This window comes from Arachis ipaensis, chromosome B01 (genome assembly GCF_000816755.2).
Source record: "Arachis ipaensis cultivar K30076 chromosome B01, Araip1.1, whole genome shotgun sequence".
Classification (NCBI taxonomy): Eukaryota; Viridiplantae; Streptophyta; class Magnoliopsida; order Fabales; family Fabaceae; genus Arachis; species Arachis ipaensis.
In genome coordinates this window covers 8708242-8726901 of record NC_029785.2, presented here as the reverse complement: position 1 = coordinate 8726901, position 18660 = coordinate 8708242, and the positions used below count along the sequence as shown (strand labels likewise).

The 18660-nt window shown below is 37.1% G+C and overlaps 2 protein-coding genes across 5 annotated transcripts; one reads left to right on the top strand and one right to left on the bottom strand.

Moving 5' to 3' along the window:
* Positions 570-3705, top strand: LOC107619629 (protein spotted leaf 11). 4 transcript variants are annotated; one of them, XM_016322069.2, is made up of 3 exons: positions 570-1570; positions 1735-2484; positions 3546-3705. In XM_016322069.2, the coding sequence occupies exons 1-2, from the start codon at positions 922-924 to the stop codon at positions 2481-2483; spliced, it is 1398 nt and encodes a 465-aa protein (XP_016177555.1). In that variant the 5' UTR covers positions 570-921; the 3' UTR covers position 2484; positions 3546-3705. The 4 variants fall into 4 exon arrangements, with proteins under 4 accessions (XP_016177555.1, XP_016177594.1, XP_016177444.1 ...); XM_016322108.2 differs by lacking the exon at positions 3546-3705 and adding an exon at positions 2776-2905; XM_016322015.2 differs by lacking the exon at positions 3546-3705 and having other exon boundaries at positions 571-747; positions 856-1570; positions 1735-2763.
* On the bottom strand, positions 3492-15009 carry LOC107619541 (ABC transporter C family member 3). Its single transcript, XM_016321865.2, has 10 exons — positions 12393-15009; positions 7362-7448; positions 6555-7256; positions 6227-6391; positions 5692-5983; positions 5379-5593; positions 4657-4962; positions 4510-4573; positions 3902-4141; positions 3492-3800 (listed from the first exon to the last, which is right to left on the bottom strand). The coding sequence occupies exons 1-10, from the start codon at positions 14751-14753 to the stop codon at positions 3688-3690; spliced, it is 4545 nt and encodes a 1514-aa protein (XP_016177351.2). The 5' UTR covers positions 14754-15009; the 3' UTR covers positions 3492-3687.

Sequence of the window (18660 nt, the reverse complement as noted above, 5' to 3'; positions counted from 1 at the left end):
ATACCCCAATCTTTCCCAGAATAATTTTAAATGCTGAAAAGGGGAGTGAGTTTCAACCACAATAAAGAAAACAGGTCTAAATTTCCTAACAAGTTCCTTGCAATGCACACGGGCTAACTTATTAGAAGCACCCTTAATATTCTAAACAATCATATTTAAACTATCCATAGATAATAGGGACAGAATAAATAAGAACATAAAACTCTAAACAGAATCACCAACCTCAATAGGTGGTTTGTCCTGCGGTACTGGCACCCTCTGATCCTCAATAATTGCCCCCTTCGGACCTCCTGACACTGCACCTGTCATGCTTCCATCTACTAAGGTTTCCTCCATTGTGCCACCATTTTTATCAACTGGCGAGTTCTGCAAGGAGGAAGGCCGCACTGTGTTTCACCCTCAACCGTTCGCCCCGCTCTCTCCTTCTCTCATTCTCCTTGAGTACGGAGTACGTACTCTTTCTCTGCTAGGGTTTTTTAATCTTAGAAGACTATAGATTTAACCCTTTCAAATTTTTTTTTTAACAAGGATCTATTCCCATCAAATTTTGGTTACAACATGTCAAATCAAGATTCACATAATAATCACAGCTAACAACTCAACGGAAACTGCACGTGAGTTTTCCCTTTAAACACTGCTGAGAGTCCGAGAATGGCTCACCGAACCTCTTCTTTTCCTGAAGCGTTGCCTCAGTTGGGTCTCCTTAGCACCAACCATTATTTTTATCGCAATTTCGATTTTCCAGAGGTATGATACCTAAATTCAATTCATTGCTCTTCAATTCAGGCCCTTCTCTATCTTTAGAACTTTATGAAGGTTTTGATTGTGTTATTTCATCGGTACTTTTTCTATTAGTCCCACAATTAATTTGGGCTTGAAGTTCCAAGTCATTTGGGGAAAGAAACAAGAGAGAGAAGAAAAATGGATGAAAGTGAAAGTGGTGACATTGATTGGGAAAATGAACTGAGAAAATTTCAGAATGCAATAGCCACAGAGATCAAGTCCAAGAGAATCAAAGCCATGGCAATGCTTGCTCGTTACTCCAAACACGCCCCTGAACATGTATTGGCTCGCACCATACCCTTTCTTATGGAGATCCTTGGCCACAATAACCGTTCAAATGATTCTGCCAATTTCTCTCTTCAAATGGCTTCAGCTTATTGCTTGAAGTGCATAGCTTGCAGGAGTGACGAGTTGGTAACTCAAATGGGTGCAAACGGTGCTGCGCAATTGCTTATGAATTTGTTGCCTCATTCTGATGGGATGTTTCTGAAAGTTCTTGTGAAATGCTTGTTGGTTGTGGTTGGTTTTTGTAACACAAGTAGGGCTGTTGTTGCTACTGCTGGTGGGTTAGGTATCATTGTAAATAAGTTGAGTTCTTGCGAGGATCGGGAAATTCGAAGGTATTTGTTGGAGATTCTGAGTTTGTTGGCGCTGCGGCGCAATGTTAGGAGGGAAATAGTTAGGCTTGATGCTCTTCGCTATGTTGTGGAGGCTGTTGGTGTTGGTAGTATGGTCTCTAGAGAGAGGGCATGCCAAGCAATTGGGATGTTTGGAGTTACAAGAGAAGGTAGGCGACTATGATTGCACAAATTACAAATACTTCATTTGTATTCAGTTGTGCACTTTATGTGTCTGCATCAAATACTTGCTAAATTTGTGACTGATGCTATCATTAAATTGTTGTATTTACGTGTTGTATTAAATAATTGTCTTTGTGTTTGTGCAACATAGGTAGGCGGGCTGTTGTTGAATTGGGTGCAATACTCCCAGTTGTGGAGCTATTTTGCAGCAGAGATCACACCACGAAGCTTGTGGCTGGGAATACTCTTGGTGTGATCTCTGCCTATGTTGATTGCATTAGGTCAATTGCTCAAGCTGGGGCTATCCCCCTTTATTCCGAGCTTCTTGAAGGGGGCGATCCTTCTGGTAAGGACATCGCAGAGGACGCATTTTGCGTGTTGGCTTTTGATGAGGCTAACGCCATCGAAATTGTTGGGCACTTAGTAAGGATTATGAGAGATGGTGATAATGAGGCGAAGTCTGCAGCTGCTAATGTGGTGTGGGATCTATCAACTTACAACCACTCAATACCAGTGGTGCGCGATTCAGGCGTGATTCCGGTACTTGTTGAGCTTTTGGGGAGTGGAAGCAATGACGTAAAGGAGAATGTTTCTGGTGCATTTTCTCAGATGAGCTATGATAGGGTGAATAGAATTGCACTTTCCGATGCTGGGGTGGTTCCAATCTTCATTGACTTGTTGCATGACGATTTTGAGGAACTAAGGGATAATGCAGCTGAGGCTCTTGTCAATTTTTATGAAGATCCATTGTACCATGATAGTGTATCTCATATAATTGATGCTCCTTCATTCAGAAGCATGCAGAATCGGCTGGCTCAACTTCGTGAAACGAATGAGCGTGCTCCTGTAGAAAGAATGAATATTGATCTTCCCGCTTGGAATTCAGATCAAATAACCTAAGGTTTTGTTTCGATCTCTGTGTTTCATAGTAGTTTGAATCTCTAGTTGTATAAATATAAATTATATGGTATGGTATAGATGTATATGTCATGAGAATGAGGAGAGGGGTTATTTTTCCCCTGCAAGGGTTATTTTTCCCCTGCATTCTCAAGAGAGAAATTTCCATGTATAGAATAGAAAGAAGACAATCTTTATATCTTGCTACTGTACATTTCAAGATGTTTATGAAAGAATAAACAAACAAAGATGATTGTAGAACCATGTACTTATGGTAAAATGCATGAATTTGTAGGTGCTTGAAAATGCTTGAATTTGTATAGCTTTGATGCCAAAATTTCACCTGCTATTGTCTAAGGATGAGGAAAGCTGGTGCTTTCTTGTTATTTCAATGATGGATCAAACTAAATAAATATTACCTTTTAAGGTAGTTATCGTAAGAATCAAGCAGTTTTAATGATAGAACAATATTGTAGAAGTCTCACATTGAGGTACATGAAAATTTGATCCTAACTTAATATGTCATTTCACATAGATGTTTGATACATTAATATACTGTGTAATCAATAAAACCAGGACATGTAAACCAATTATATGAACAGGAGTTTGGTTTCAATTGTGAACTTCGACCCCCCACAATGTTAGTTTTTATACTAAAGTTTGGTTTTGATAGGTTTGTATAGTACAGAGGGTATAGAATATGTGGATGTTTTGGTGCGCAAAGCATGTAATATTGTAATGTATCACTGATGATCTTCGATAGCAATATTAGAGTGGCGACTCAAGAAGTATAGAAGGATATATGTAATGTCTGATATTGTGTTTGTTATGGGTATTGTATTATATTAAGGATTTTCATAAACTCGGTCAGAATTTTTGTGATCAAGAAGAGTTGGAACCGATAGTCATTTTACTTGGCTTCGCTATTATCTTAGTTCAATTTTTCATTCTCCATACATATGTGATGAACGTGTATATGGTTTAACATATGTCACTATTATAAATTAATTATTAATTAACAATACATAAAATAGAATTTTTACTCATTCCACATTTCTACTACAGCCATAGGCATTCATTCCATGACATAAGATAAGTTCCATTGATCCATTCCTATACAAGTCTCAACAACAATGAAATATGTGAAGATCACTAAAATATAGGCCACGGGACATTGGTTCCACACAAGATTCAATTCACTGGTGTCTCAACTTTCAAAACCAGAGTTTGACCTTCGAGTGTATTCTTCAACTAGTTGAGCAAGAGCTGAAGATTTGTTCTTAAGCAACTTTTTTGGTGAATCATATTCCTCAATGAGTCCTGAAGGATCAATATTAACATAACTCATATTCCCGGCAAGAGAAAAAGTATAGCAAATAAAAAAGAGAAAGGCAACGAAAGAGAAGGGAAGTGATTCTTGCCTTGGTTAAGAAACAGAACCATGTCACTGTCAAGGATTGAAGTTATTCTATGAGCAATTGTAATTATTGTGCAGTCTGAAAAATTCTGCTTAACTGTTTGCTGAATAATATTATCTGTGGCAGTATCAACTGATGCCGTAGCCTCGTCAAGCACTAGGATCTTGCTTTTCTTTAGTAAGACGCGGCCAAGGCAGACCAACTGTCGTTGACCCATACTCCAATTTTCGCCATTCTCGGTAACTGTAGAATTCATAATGTTATGCAATATAATATAATATAATATAATAATTCTTTTGATTCACAATATCTGTAACTTAGTTCAATATATCCATTGTTCTCATATTTCAATGTCACATCTATTAAGCATTTTCCAAATGTACCCTTCACACAATGTTAAGCACAATAAACAACAAAGCATTTACACCATAAACTAGTTATTAAGTAAACAAATTTATAGTCAAATATTGATAATGTGCTTCTTAATCAATGTGCATATACCGTGACAAATATTAACAACAGAAAGGATTATAATATATTCTTGCTATAAATATACATAACAATTTGACTTGTAAGATCTTATTCATCTTTTAGGTTTTGAGAAGTCAAACCTATGGAGTCCAGCTTCTCTTCTTTCTTCCTTACTTCATCTCCAAGTTGGCACATATCTAAAGCCTAAAATATTTTCCGAAGCATATTAGTATTATATACTAATAAAAAGATCAGTTCTTCAAAGTGTCAAAGGCAAACCATATTACCTCCCAAATTTGTTCATCTGTGTATTCTTCCAGTGGATCTAAGTTGTTCCTTATAGTCCCTTCAAACATTGTTGGATCCTGTGGAATAATGCTTAGTTTGGATCTTAAATCATGAATTCCAATTGAAGATATATTGATGCTATCAATCAATATTTTTCCAGCAACTGGCTCAACAAGCCGGAAAAGTGTTTGCACTAGAGTTGTTTTTCCGCTTCCAGTTCTTCCCACAATGCCGTTTTTTGCTCCAGAAGCGAAAGTGCAAGTAAGTCCACGTAATACAAGTGGTAAGTGAGGAGCATACCTGACCTAAATCACACAAAGTCTAATTAATGATCTCACTCTACCACATAAAAACCATGAACCAAATAACAATATAGTCAACACATAAAGTCATCCATGTGACCCTGTAATAATAGCTTAAGTTTTTGAGAGAAACAGTCAAGAACATGATCCTAGTTCTCTACAGCCAAGTAATCTAAATACCCATCCTTATTAAACTGATTTTTATAAGTAAAAAATGGTCGAATTTCATCACAAAATAGGAGAATCTGTACACTTCCAGTGCGTCAAGCCATAAGGGACGTGTAAGAGCGCATGTTGTTAAGATATGAACTCATTCATATGCTTTTACCAAAAATTTTAAAATTTTTAATAGAGATGATTCATGACGAGTAGTTGCAGTCGCTTTGAAACAAAACAAATGAGTAACTCTTTGTGGGTACCTGTAGCTCTTGGATATGAACCTCCCCGAATGGTGGCCATGAAGGATCAGGTTGGTTGTCTTCTATGACTAGAAGAGGTTCACTTGGGATGGAGGTGTATTGAAAAATTCTTTCTACAGATATAATTTTGTTCTCCAAATTGCAAAGATACCAAACTATATAAACCACTTGTGAATTTAAATTGAGCCCATACGTCACAGCCAACCCCGCAATGCCTTGACAAAAGATAAAAGTGAATTAGTAAAATGAGGTTTCCTTCCAAAGTGTCATAAGTATTGTTGTATGTATGTAATTTGAATTTTGAACAACTCACCAGGAGTAATTGCATTTGGAAAAGATACCAAGAAAATCAAACAGAACGCAAATGTGATGGAGGATAAAATATCCAATCTGAAACACAACCATTCCATTGCTATAGCAGAAAACATCTTTGGTAGGGAATATCTATCCGTCAATTTCATGTTTACGTTACCGAACCTTGATTCTTGCTCAAAAGCTCTTATGGTTGTAGATCCAGAAATGGTTTCAGAAAAATGTTGTATTACAGGAGCTTGGCATATACCAACTAACCGTGCCAATTCCCGTGCTGATGCTGAATAGTATTGCTGCACAGGATCAACTTACTTATATTTTTACCATACATACTGCTATGTTTTGTACAATATCCTCAATAAGATTCATATGCATTTTTCTTTTTCTACCTCTAAGAACTTTCGAGAACAAGCATCAAAATTCAACGCACTTTTAAACATTTGATTCATGATGTAAAAGTGCTTCAGAAAAACATGGAGGAGGAATAAGAATAAAAATAAACATCAGGTTTGTTTTGAGCTAATTTAGAAAACTACCTGGTACCAAATGCATGCTGCGACCACCGGAATAAATACAATAAACACTTGCCATGCAGCTTGAGACATCACTGCAATACTTCCCACGACGAAAGCCAGATTAAAGGTAACTGCCCATAATACACTTGGAATGTCAATATCTATTGCACTTTGGTCTGTTGAAGCCTACAACAAAAATCAGAACTAAAGTTTAGGCAGACAATTCTATTCAAGAATTAAAAAGAAGAGATACATCAAAAAGGTAAAGTAATCAACAAAACTCTGATATAGCAAAGAACTTGTCTTCTCAAAAATAGCAAGCAAAGCATTATCAATTATTAGGACATACTCTATTAAGGATTCGCCCACTTGGGGTGGCATCAAAAAATGACATTGGTGCTCGAAAAAGGCACATATGCAATTTATTGAAGAGTATGGTTGCAGTCACATATCCAGATATCACAGTAAGCATTGTTCTGACAAGGTTGCCAATGGAACTTCCAATTGCTAAAGCAGCATAGACAGCCATAAGCATAACACTTCCAACAGCAGGTTCTGCAGTTGCAGAAACTGGAGTTGCCAAGGTCATCCAGTAATTACTCGCAACATTCAAAGCTACAGTAAGTATTTGTGAAAGTAATATGAAGGGTACAAGAACACCTCCATATGCTGTTGTCATGTATTTCCAGTAGACTTTAAACTCAACTCTACCCTTTTCTCGTTCTTCGTCTTGAACAAGTTGGCCTTTTTTATCAACTATTTCATCTGGTTTACCATTTTGATCATCAATGTTTTCCAAGTCTTGCTCTCCAAAAGAACTTAGTGAATCACTGTCCTCCACGGTGAGACCTAATGTCTTAGACGTGGGACTTCTCTCAAAAGATTTACTCGAAAGCCTTCTCTCTAAAGATTTACTTGAAGTCCTTCTCTCTAAAGATTTAATTGAAGACAAAGCTTCCTGATGTGCCCCTACAAGTTCCATAAAATCAGTGCCTGACTTGAGAATGTCATTGTATTTTCCAGATTGAGTTATCCTTCCATCTTTCATGACCTAAATAAATTATATGCAAGACAGACACAAAGTCAGAGAAAAGTAAATTAAATGTGAGTTCATGAACATGAGAACCTGTAAAAGAAAATAATAATAATAACTCACCAATATTAGATCAGCATCAGGTAAGAACTCTATCTGATGAGTAATGTATATCACAGTTTTTGTTTGTAAAAGGCCGAGTATACACTCCTGAAGCAATAAAGCAAAATGTAAAATCAGATAACGTTTGTGCAAACATATTATCAATATTTCAGAAATTTCTACTTAATTAACAATAAACATATATATTGACGCTGAGAGATGATTCTCTCAAGGAATTCATCCAAAACACAATCATTGTCTCACTCCATTCGTATATTTCAAGTTGGTATCAGAGCGGGTTCCGACCCGGCTCTGGTTTCTATTTGTTTTATCTTCTTTTCCGGTTGCAATCTCTCAGCCGTGTTCCCTTTTCCCACCAGCTGATACTATCAGCTGTGTCTCTTCGTCAGAAACTGTTTTTCCAGCCAAAATCTTGTCAAACATCAGACCCACTCCGAAGCAACCCTAGAATCAGAACCGGAAAGCCAAGTTCGGCCTGTCCCCAAAATTTCTCCGCTGCCCAGGCTTTTTCCGGCCCTCGTTTCCCTTCTACAGGTGTTTTCCGGCCGTTTCTGAGTGTCTGCCATCATGTCTTCTGAGGTAACCCCCAACACCAACTCCAATGGTGGTAAACCGGCTGTTCTAACATCTGTCGTTTCTGGAACCGCTACAATGACCTCTGAAAAATTGATGGGTGCCAAAAATTACCTTTCTTAGGCTGATTCTGTGGAACTTTGGTTCATGGGCCAAGGCTATGAAGACCACCTTACTAAATTTGTTGATGATGTTCGCGCCGCTGACAAAACCACTTGGAAGAGGATTGATGCCCAGCTATGTAACCTTATGTGGCAGACCATTGATCCACCAAAGCTGACTATGTTTCGGGCTTACAAAACTTGTAAAAAGGTGTGGGATCGTGCTAAAGCTTTATACACTAATGACATTGCAAGACTTTACCATGTTGCTAAGAAGCTGTGTAGTTTACAGTTACACAGCTTCAAGGAACTGCTATGGAATCTTATGTTGGGGCTGTGGAAGCTGTCAAGGAAGAGTTTTCGACTCTCCTTCCCTATGTGTCTAATGTTGATGACCATCATGCTCAACAGGAAAAGCTGTTTTTGGTACTTACGTTACTTGGATTGCCAGCTGAACTTGAATCTCTTCGGCAACAAATATTGGGCACCTCACCCGTTCCTTCCCTTCAAGACGTATTTGCACGACTCTTGCAATTTGGCCCCTCTCTTGAGACCCATAATTTCGACCAAACTGCATTGACATCCCAATCTTCTTCTTAAGTGTCCTTTCAAGTTCCCACTCGCGGCGGCCGTGGGGGTCGTGGTAATGGTCGTGGTAATCGTACTCGCCTTAGTTGTACCCATTGCCATAGGATTGGTCATACTCAGGATAAATGTTATGCTCTCCATGGTCGTCCCACCAAGGTAGCTCATGTTGTCCAAACTAATGAGCCATCTGACGTTCACTCCGCCGCACAACCACAAGGGATATTTGTCTCTGGCAATGACTATGATGAGTTTCTCAAGTACCAAGCTTCAAAGCAGGCATCTACTCCCGTTGCTTCAGTGACCCACTCTGGTAATTCTGTTGCTTGTATCTCTCATTCCTCTTCTCTTGGACCATGGGTCCTTGACTCAAGTGCTTCTGATCACATTTCTGGTACTTCTTCTGTCCTCTCTAAACTTGAACACCCTGCATTTCTTCCTTTTAACACTTTGGCTGATGGTTCTAAAATTGGTACTAAGGGAATAGGTCAAGCTACTCCTCTTCCTACATTACCTTTGAAATCTGTTCTTTACATGCCCAATTGTCCTTTCAATTTGATTTCTATTAGCCAACTTACTCGCTCTCTCAATTGTTCTATTACCTTTTTTGCTGACTCCATCATTGTGCAGGATCGAGGGACGGGACAGACGATTGGTACAGGATGTGAGTCTCAAGGACTGTATCGGCTTGCCTTACCCACTACTACTGTGTCTTCTGTTGCTACTATTGAGTCTCCGGACGTGGTCCATTGTCGCCTGGGACATCCCAACCTCTCGAAGTTACAAGCTATGGTCCCGAGTTTATCTCGTCTTACTACCTTAGAGTGTCAAACTTATCATTTAGGTAAACATGTTCGTAGTTCTTTTTCAAGTCGTGTCAATACACGGGCTGCGTCTCCCTTTTCTGTTATTCATTCTGATGTATGGGGACCTAGTCGGGTTACTTCTCATTCTGGTTTTCGTTATTTTGTCACCTTTATTGATGACTTTTCTCGTTGCACTTAGTTATATTTATTGAAGGACAGATCTGAATTATTTGTACATTTCAAGTCTTTCTGTTCTGAAATTCAAAATCAATTCAAAACTTCAATTAAAATTTTACGAAGTGATAATGCTCGTGAGTATTTTTCAGCACCCTTTTCGTCTTACTTGTCCTCCCAAGGCATTCTACATTAGTCATCTTGTCGTCATACCCCTCAACAGAATGGTGTGGCTGAGCGTAAACATCGTCACTTGATTGAAACTGCTCGCACTCTTCTTCTCCATACTCATGTTCCCCTTAAGTTTTGGGGTGAGGCTGTTCTGACTGCATGTTATTTAATTAATCGTATGCCTTCTTCTATTTTGCAAAATCAAGTTCCTCATTCCATTTTATTTTCTCATGAGCACATTTTTTCTCTTCCACTACGAGTCTTTGGTTGTACTTGTTTCATCCATGATCTTACCCCAGGAAAAGACAAGTTAACTGCTCGCTCTATCAAATGTGTTTTCTTAGGGTACACTCGATTTCAAAAGGGTTATCGTTGTTATTCTCTAGCTCTTAATCGTTTCTTCGTGTCTGTCGATGTCACTTTTCTTGAGAATACCCCTTTTTTTCTCTGCACCCGACATCACTTCACCTTCCATTACGGAGGTGCTTCATGTTCCTTACTTAGATGGGCCTCCTATTCCCACAAAGCCTCTACAGGTTTATCATCGCCGCCCACGGCCTGCAGTCCAAGATAACTCATCTCCTGAACCCGTGGTTGAACCGTCCTTGGATCCTTCTTCGGGAGTTAGCAGTAGTCCTCCTATTGCTCTCAGACAAGGTACTCGTTCAACCCGTAATCCTAATCCTATTTATAATTTTCTTAGTTACCATCGTTTATCATCTTCGCACTATGCTTTTACCTCCTCTTTGTCTTCTGTTTCTATATCCAAAACAACAGCAGAAGCTCTTTCACATCCAGGGTGGCGCCAGGCTATGATTGAGGAAACGTCTGCCTTACATTCTACTGGTACTTGGGATCTTGTTTCATTGCCACCGGGCAAATCAACTGTGGGTTGTTGTTGGATCTATACTATTAAGGTCGGCTCAGACGGAACCATTGATCGATTAAAAGCCCGCCTTGTGGCTAAGGGCTACACTCAAATCTTTGGTTTGGACTATGATGATACCTTCTCTCCTGTTGCGAAGATGGCCTCTGTTCGTCTTTTTCTTTCTATGGCTGCCATTTGCCATTGGCCTCTTCATCAACTTGATATTAAAAATGCTTTCTTACATGGTGATCTCGAGGAGGAAGTATACATGGAGCAACCTCCCGAGTTTGTTGCTCAGGGGGAGTCTTCCGGCTTAGTATGTCCTTTACGCCGATCTTTATATGGCTTGAAACAATCCCCTTGAGCTTGGTTTGGTCGCTTTAGTGCTGTTATTTCTAAATTTGGCATGATTCAGAGTGAAGCAGATCATTCAGTTTTCTTCCGTCATTCTTCCTCTATTTCCTTCATATATCTGGTTGTTTATGTGGATGATATTGTCATTACTGGAGATGATCATGAGGGAATCACTCAGTTAAAACAGCACTTGTTTGATCACTTTCAGACTAAAGATATGGGAAAGTTAAAATATTTCCTAGGAATTGAAGTGGCACAATCTAATGCTGGGATCTGTATCTCACAGAGGAAATATGCTCTGGATATTCTTGAAGAAACTGGAATGTTGGATTCTAGACCTGTAGATACACCAATGGATCCCAACACAAAACTTAGTCCAGATCAAGGAGAACCTCTTGCAGATCCTGGTAGATATCGTAAATTAATTGGCCGATTGAATTATTTGACAGTCACTCGGTCAGATATTTCATTTGCCACAAGTATCCTAAGTCAGTTTCTTGACTCCCCATGCGATAGTCATTGGGACGCAGCTGTTAGAGTCCTTAGATATATCAAAGGTGCTCCAGGAAAAGGTTTGTTGTATGAAGATAAAGGACATAACCAGATTGTTGGGTATACTGATGCAGATTGGGTAGAATCTCCATCTGATAGACGTTCTACATCTAGTTATTGTGTTTTTATTGGTGGAAACTTGATATCTTGGAAGAGTAAGAAGCAAAATGTTGTAGCAAGATCTACTGCGGAAGCTAAATATAGAGCTATGACACTTGCCACATGTGAACTTATATGGTTGAAGCAATTAGTTAAGGAACTTAAGTTTTGTGAGCCAAGTAAGATGGAACTGGTGTGCGATAATCAAGCTGCCTTACATATTGCTTCCAACCCTATATTTCATGAACGGACCAAGCACATAGAGATTGATTGCCATTTCATAAGGGAGAAGTTGCAAAGTGGGAAAATAGTAACAGCCTTTGTCAACTCCAACGATCAACTTGCAGATATTTTCACCAAAGCTATCCGGAGTCCTCGGATACAATACATATGTAACAAGTTTGGTGCATATGATTTATATGCTCCAACTTATACATCTGATTCTGTTAGATCTCCTAGTATTAAGGGATCTGATTCTATCATATCTCCTAGTATTAAGGGATTTTATTTCTGTACCTATATATATATATATATATAGGTATATATTGACACTGAGAGATTCTCTCAAGGAATTCATCCAAAACACAATTCTTGTCTCACTCCATCCGTATATTTCAAGTAAACATATGATCAATATTTCAGAAATTTCTACTTGATCAACAATGCAAGCAACAATGAAAGAATTTATACGGAGATTAGAAATAATTGCACTAAAAGCAAAAGAATTCAAAGTATAGAAACATAAGACCTTAAAAAGATGAGATCCTGTATGAGCATCCACAGCACTGAAAGGGTCATCAAACAGGTATATATCAGCATCTTGGTAAAGAGCGCGAGCTATTTGTAATCTTTGCTTCTGTCCACCACTCAAATTGATTCCTTTCTCACCAACAATAGTCTGGTCACCAAATGATAGAACCTCGAGGTCTTTTGTTAAGGAACATGCTTCTAGTACCTTCTCATACTTTTCCCTGTCCATCTCTTTGCCAAATAGTATGTTATCTTCTATCTTACCACTTTGTATCCATGGCGACTGAGAAACATAAGCCTTTGTTCCACACACTTTAATGGTCCCAGATAGCTTTGGGACTTCACCAATCACACAAGAAAGTAAACTTGACTTGCCAGATCCAACAGTGCCACAAACAGCAACCCTCATGCCATGAAAAACTTTGAGATTTATGTTCGCCAGATTAGTACTAGAGGAAGAGGAATCCCATGAGAAATTTCCATCTATAACTTCAACTGCTAAATCAGAACTACCATGGGGAAGTTTCTCTACTGCATTGGCTTGCAAGTCATCTAGACAAAGAAATGATGTGATCCTATCAAGTGAGACCTTAGTTTGTGCTATCATTGAAATTGTGTCAGGGAGGCTATATATGGGAATTTGAAGAATTCGGAAAGTTGCGAGTGCAGATAAGATCTTCCCTGATTCAAGTGGTATGCCCATAAGAACACATGTACCAAAAGTAACCACAGCAACAAAAGAGGGGGCATTAAAGAAGAGAAATCTAATAATCACTGAACCAATGACAAATTTCTTTAGCCATATCTCCTCAGCCTTCCTAAGCTGAATGATCTTCTCTAAGAACTTCATCTCCCATGCTTGCAGTTTCAGAATCCTCATATTCTTTAAGATCTCAGATGTTGACTTCATTCGTTTGTCTTTGAACTCCATTAACTTATTTTGGTATTTTTCTTGCAATGATGCCACTGGCAGGTTTAGCAACATCACAATTACGGTGGCAACAAAAGCAGCAATTGAAGCAAGCCCAACACTCCGATACAGAATCAACAAGGCCAAAGCAACTTGCAAAACAGCCATCCATGGATCATGCATGTACCAACAAAATTCACCAATCCTTGAAGCATCGACAGTCAACAAGTTAACGATTTCTCCGCTACTATGAGCATCCTTCGATTTACACGAAAGCTTCAAACCTTTAGCATAGATCGTCCCCACCAACATTGATTGTATCCTAACTCCAATCTGCTGGAACCTGAACATGGAATGTCTCTGCGAGAGGCACTCCACAAACTTACCAACAGCAAATGCCAATACCAAAACATAGCCTTCGTTTTCAAACATTTGCTCCCCATTGAGGTATTGAACAAGGAAATCAATCAAATAAGGACCAACATAAGAAGCACAAGTGTACAAGATTGCAAACAAGGCTGACAGTAAGATCAGCTGCCATGTTGACACGAACATTGCCTTAACCAACTTAAAAGTGGTTACTTTCCCATCATCACCACATTGTGACTCAAGCTTATCTCTAAGATTTGGAAAAGCCCCATAGGCACTATCATTGATATGAAGAACAGGAAGATCCTCGATATCTAAAGCCTTGTTATTGCCTAGAGATATCAATGGACTCAACCAAGAGAATGTAAGAAAACTAAAGAATCCAGCATTGTAATAGCTCGACGAATTTCCATCTCCTCTGGTTTTATTGCGATTACAACCGTTCCTCACCAAAGATTCATCATTCAAAAGGGCTTCTTCAAGAGGGGCATTCTTAACAACATGGTTTCCGGAAAACCCCAAATAACACAGAAATAAAGCACTAATAAAACCACTTATATCGGAAACAGGATACATAATCGGCAAGAAAGCTTGCTTTTCATAGATTATAAAGTCTATTACAATGCAACAAAAGGAAACAACAGCATACACCCAGCAACAAATCCTCAAGTTTCTTGAGGAGAAAGGTCCCCAAGAACCGGAGCTTCCAAATTGCAAATAGCCACAAACAACAGCCCAAGCAAGTGATCTAAGAGCAAAATCAGAAATTGCAACAACAACTTCGTTTGAGGAACCAGTACCACCATCATTTTTATACAAGTAAAAGTAGGTTAGCAAGCACAGCATAAGGTAGAACACACAAATAGCTAAGCTACAAAGTGGACCTTGTTTGAAGTACAAGAATCCACCACTACGTAATCGAATTCTTTCATTGTTTTCTCTATGGTTCACATTCGCATGAACTTTCTCCCATATCCATGACACAAGCAGCGCAATTAATAGGATTAGGTTCAACGAAGCAGATACATAACGCGTGAAAAGCGGTTGGAGGAGAAAATCATCAACAGTTGCAAGGTGCATGATTATGGAGGAATAGTGAAATTAGAGAAACTGAGTACCTAAGCTTACTCTGAAGCAAAACGAAGAAGGAGGAGAAGATTTTTTACAGGAAATGGTTGACTTGTTGACTTTTGCTCCAAAATGGAAGGGTGGAAGTTATTAAAGATAGAAGTGACGAGTAAAGAGAGGTCTGAGTTTGGAAGGACATACTGAAGACAAGGAAAAGATGACGTCAGAAAGTTGATGAATGTCGTTGGAGATGAATGAAGCAGTGATAGGAAGATGATCATGTTGCTTTCAACGCAATATGTTTCCGCATTATTCTTCACTCCAGGAGAGGAGCGCCAACTTTATAGGTTCCGTTTTCTTTCTTTCTTTTTTCTTCTCTTTAAAATGCTTCGGAAAGTCTTCCATGTGTTTGGAAAAAGTTTTATAAAATTTTTATAAAATGGTCTAGTTATGAATGTTATTCAAGATAAGTGATAAGAAATAGAAAAATATTATTTATACACTACTTTTTACTTTTTAGTCACCAGTTCAGTCATTTTCACTAGTAGAAAATACAATTATAGAAATAAACATATAAAGATGCAGTAGGATTCAAAGACAATACAACGTGTTTAGAAGTTTTTTCATCGCGCTAAAAATCTTTTCTTTTAATCGTGGTTTCTTCTCTTTTATTGCATGCACCTCATTTTCTTTCTCTTCGATTGGGCTAACTTCACTCATTGCTTTCTTCTTTTTTCCACGCTTCTCTATGTTCTGCTTCGATCCTACAGTTCACATAAACTCTTCTTAGCATCGTTTCCAATTCTTATTATTTTAGGGTTTTGATTATAACTTTTGATTCAATAGATCCACAAGTTTTAATAATAAAATTTGTGTTTAATTTATTTAGTATGTTAATTTTTTATTTCTGATTTAATTTCAATTTTTTTATTATCCATTTTTTATTTCTGATTATCCACTATCCATTTTATTTTACATCTAAATCTAGATATTCATAATTGTGGAGTTAAATATGTAACATTGTCATTGATTTAGTCAAAATGAGTAGTGAAACACCTGAGTAAACATAAAGGGAAACAATAAAAATGAACCTTGCTTTAAATAGTTTAACTACATATTTGGTTTCTAATGGAGAGCCTAGTTGCTCCAGCTGATTCATATATTGTGTGTTGAATTTTGATAATCTGTGTATCTAGTTATGCAAATGCTTTTGATTTGTGGTTTCATTATGTCATTTGGGTCCTTTTAATTGGTTTCAGAAAGAAATGCCTCTCAATTATATTATGTATGTTGTGTGATTGTATTTTAAAAAAATTTATGTTATAAATCTGTGTAATAAAAAAAATGTTTAACCTTTAGATTAGAGTCAAATTGGTAGTTTGCATGTTTAGAATAATTTGTAAGTCGTTGAGAAAATTTTACATATGCATTTGCCTCTAATTTGGACATTTTATTTGTCAATTGGTTTGTCTTTTTAATGGGTGTATTTTCTTCTATTTCAAGTGTGTAAGATTGGGCATTTGATTTTATGATAAAATTGAAATATATATGTTGTTAATGTAGTTAAGTGTTCTAAGTTTAGATAGATATATAACATAGCATTTGATTTTAATTTTTTATTATCCATTTTTTATTATTGATTTGATTTTAAATTTTTATTATCCATATTTTAGATTGTTCCAAGCATAAGAATGACATTCTCTTCTGTGAAAGATTATGAAGCATTTTATACCAATTACGCAAAGAGGTTAGTTTTTTATGGAATATAAGAACTACTAAGTCGATCAAAATAGGCAAATTATATATCAAATCTTGGTATATTCTAGAGTTGGTTATCGAAAATAAAAAATTGATCCACTAAAAAAGATAAATTCAACTTCGAGCAAAATTGTAAAGTTAGAATTATTGTGAAAATGGATAAGAAGTTGGAATATGTGTTAACCTTTGTGAATATCCAGCATAATCATGCTATTAATCCTAGCATGGCAAACATTGGAATGTGTAAAAAGTTCAGCAAGTAAGTCATCAGCAATGTAAGATCAGATTCAATATATAGTTATACTCCTATATCAATCATATGATATTAAAAATCAATTTTTTACAGGCAATTCTAATTAATAAAACCAAAAGATCTTAAAGAAATTTTAATTATTACCGTATGCACGCAATCCCAAAACCGCTGCAACTGATTTTCAAGTAACATTTACTTTTTCTATTGGAGTGAGAAGATAAAACTTGGAGGGATTAAAGGCGTTTGCATAGGGCCAAAATTAAATCATAGTTTAAATTTCCTATCCAAAATTCATTGTTCGGACCTCGTTCCATTGCGCATCATTCAAATAGTCAGAATAAAGTGTTGCTAACAAGTTTGGTGCACATCTCATGTCAATATAATACTACATTAATGAAAATGAACTTTGTCAATATAAAAAATAAGATAATCAAAATATAGATGCCAAATAAAAAATAAAAAACTAAGTTTTAATTCATAAGTTTCAACCCTTGATCTTTCAATCGGTTGGCTCTTCTGAGATGAGTGGTGTTTGATTTAAAATAGGTTGCGACTACGCATTCTTGTAGATGTAAGCAATGTAGACACGACAACAAGCATATTGGAGTTCAAGATTTCAATGCCTATCATGATTTCACCCACAGGCATGCAAAAGATGGCACACCCTCAAGGTAAACTCTGCTGCTTGTAATATGTTATTGCAGATAGTAGTACTTTGTGTATTCATATAAAGCTTTATGCACATAGTTTGTTTTCTGCCATTATGGTTTTTTTTTTTTCAAACAAAATGTTTGCTTCTTTCTTACAATTTTAGGCACTTATTAGTTTTCATAATATTCGTCGCAGACACTATTAACAGTGAGTATTTCTAGTATTGAGGAGGTTGCTTTAACAGGACCTGTCATTCGTTTTTTTCCAAATAAAAAAATAAAAAACTAAAGACAAAACACATTTCTCCACTCAGTCTCCTTCGAAGTTTCTTTAGATACGTTTTTTCCTTTCTTTTTTTTAGTGTCTGTGTTTTCTAGTTCTATTACTATTTTTTTTGGTGCAGTCTTCTTTCACATTTTTCAAAACTAGAAAATTAAACAACTAAAATCCAATCAAATTCAAAAAGTAAAAAAAGTTAAAACTCATGCAATAATCAAAGAAGTAATGCCCAATTTGGTCCCTAAAATTCCCAACTCGCTTCAGATTAGTCCTCCACTTTTTAAAATGACCAAATAAGTCCTCTACTCTTAGAATCGTGAATCCCCGTTGGTCCAAAAGTTAAGAGACATTTTAACGGCACTGAGGTGTACAGTTAAGTGCCAAGTTGGCACTTAACTAAACGACGTCGTTTAGTTTGCCCCCATAATCTATTCTCCCAATTAAAAAGCTCCCAAATGGTCCCCCTTTTACCTTCCCACCTAAAATTGCAATACATTCTCATTACCCTTATCACCTCTTCGTCTTCCTCAAGTCAGCGTCGTCGTGGCTCACCGGCGCTTGTCCGTTGTCCCCTCATTTGATCAGTAAAACTCTTCATCTCTGTCAACATCATCCGCCTCAAATATTTTCTACTGTGAACAGTAAGGATTTAGGTTTTTTTTATTTTTATTTTTTTTACTGTTGTGATGTTAGTTGGGTGAGTAACATGATATGTTGTGATTATATTACTTGCATTTAACTTTTTTGAATGTACTCTATGTTATTCATTTTTTTTGTGGTTGCGTTCTAGGATTTAGGGTTTCTGTTTTAGCCATAGTGCTAATTTCTTATGGTAATATTCTTGCTTGCAAAGTTAAATATACGTGATAGTGCATAGTTAACGGTTTGTTAGTTAATGGTTTGTTAGTATGTGATTGTTTTCTTTAAAATTTCTTTGAATATTTTTTTTTTTTCAGTGTCTTTGTTACTAACAAATTA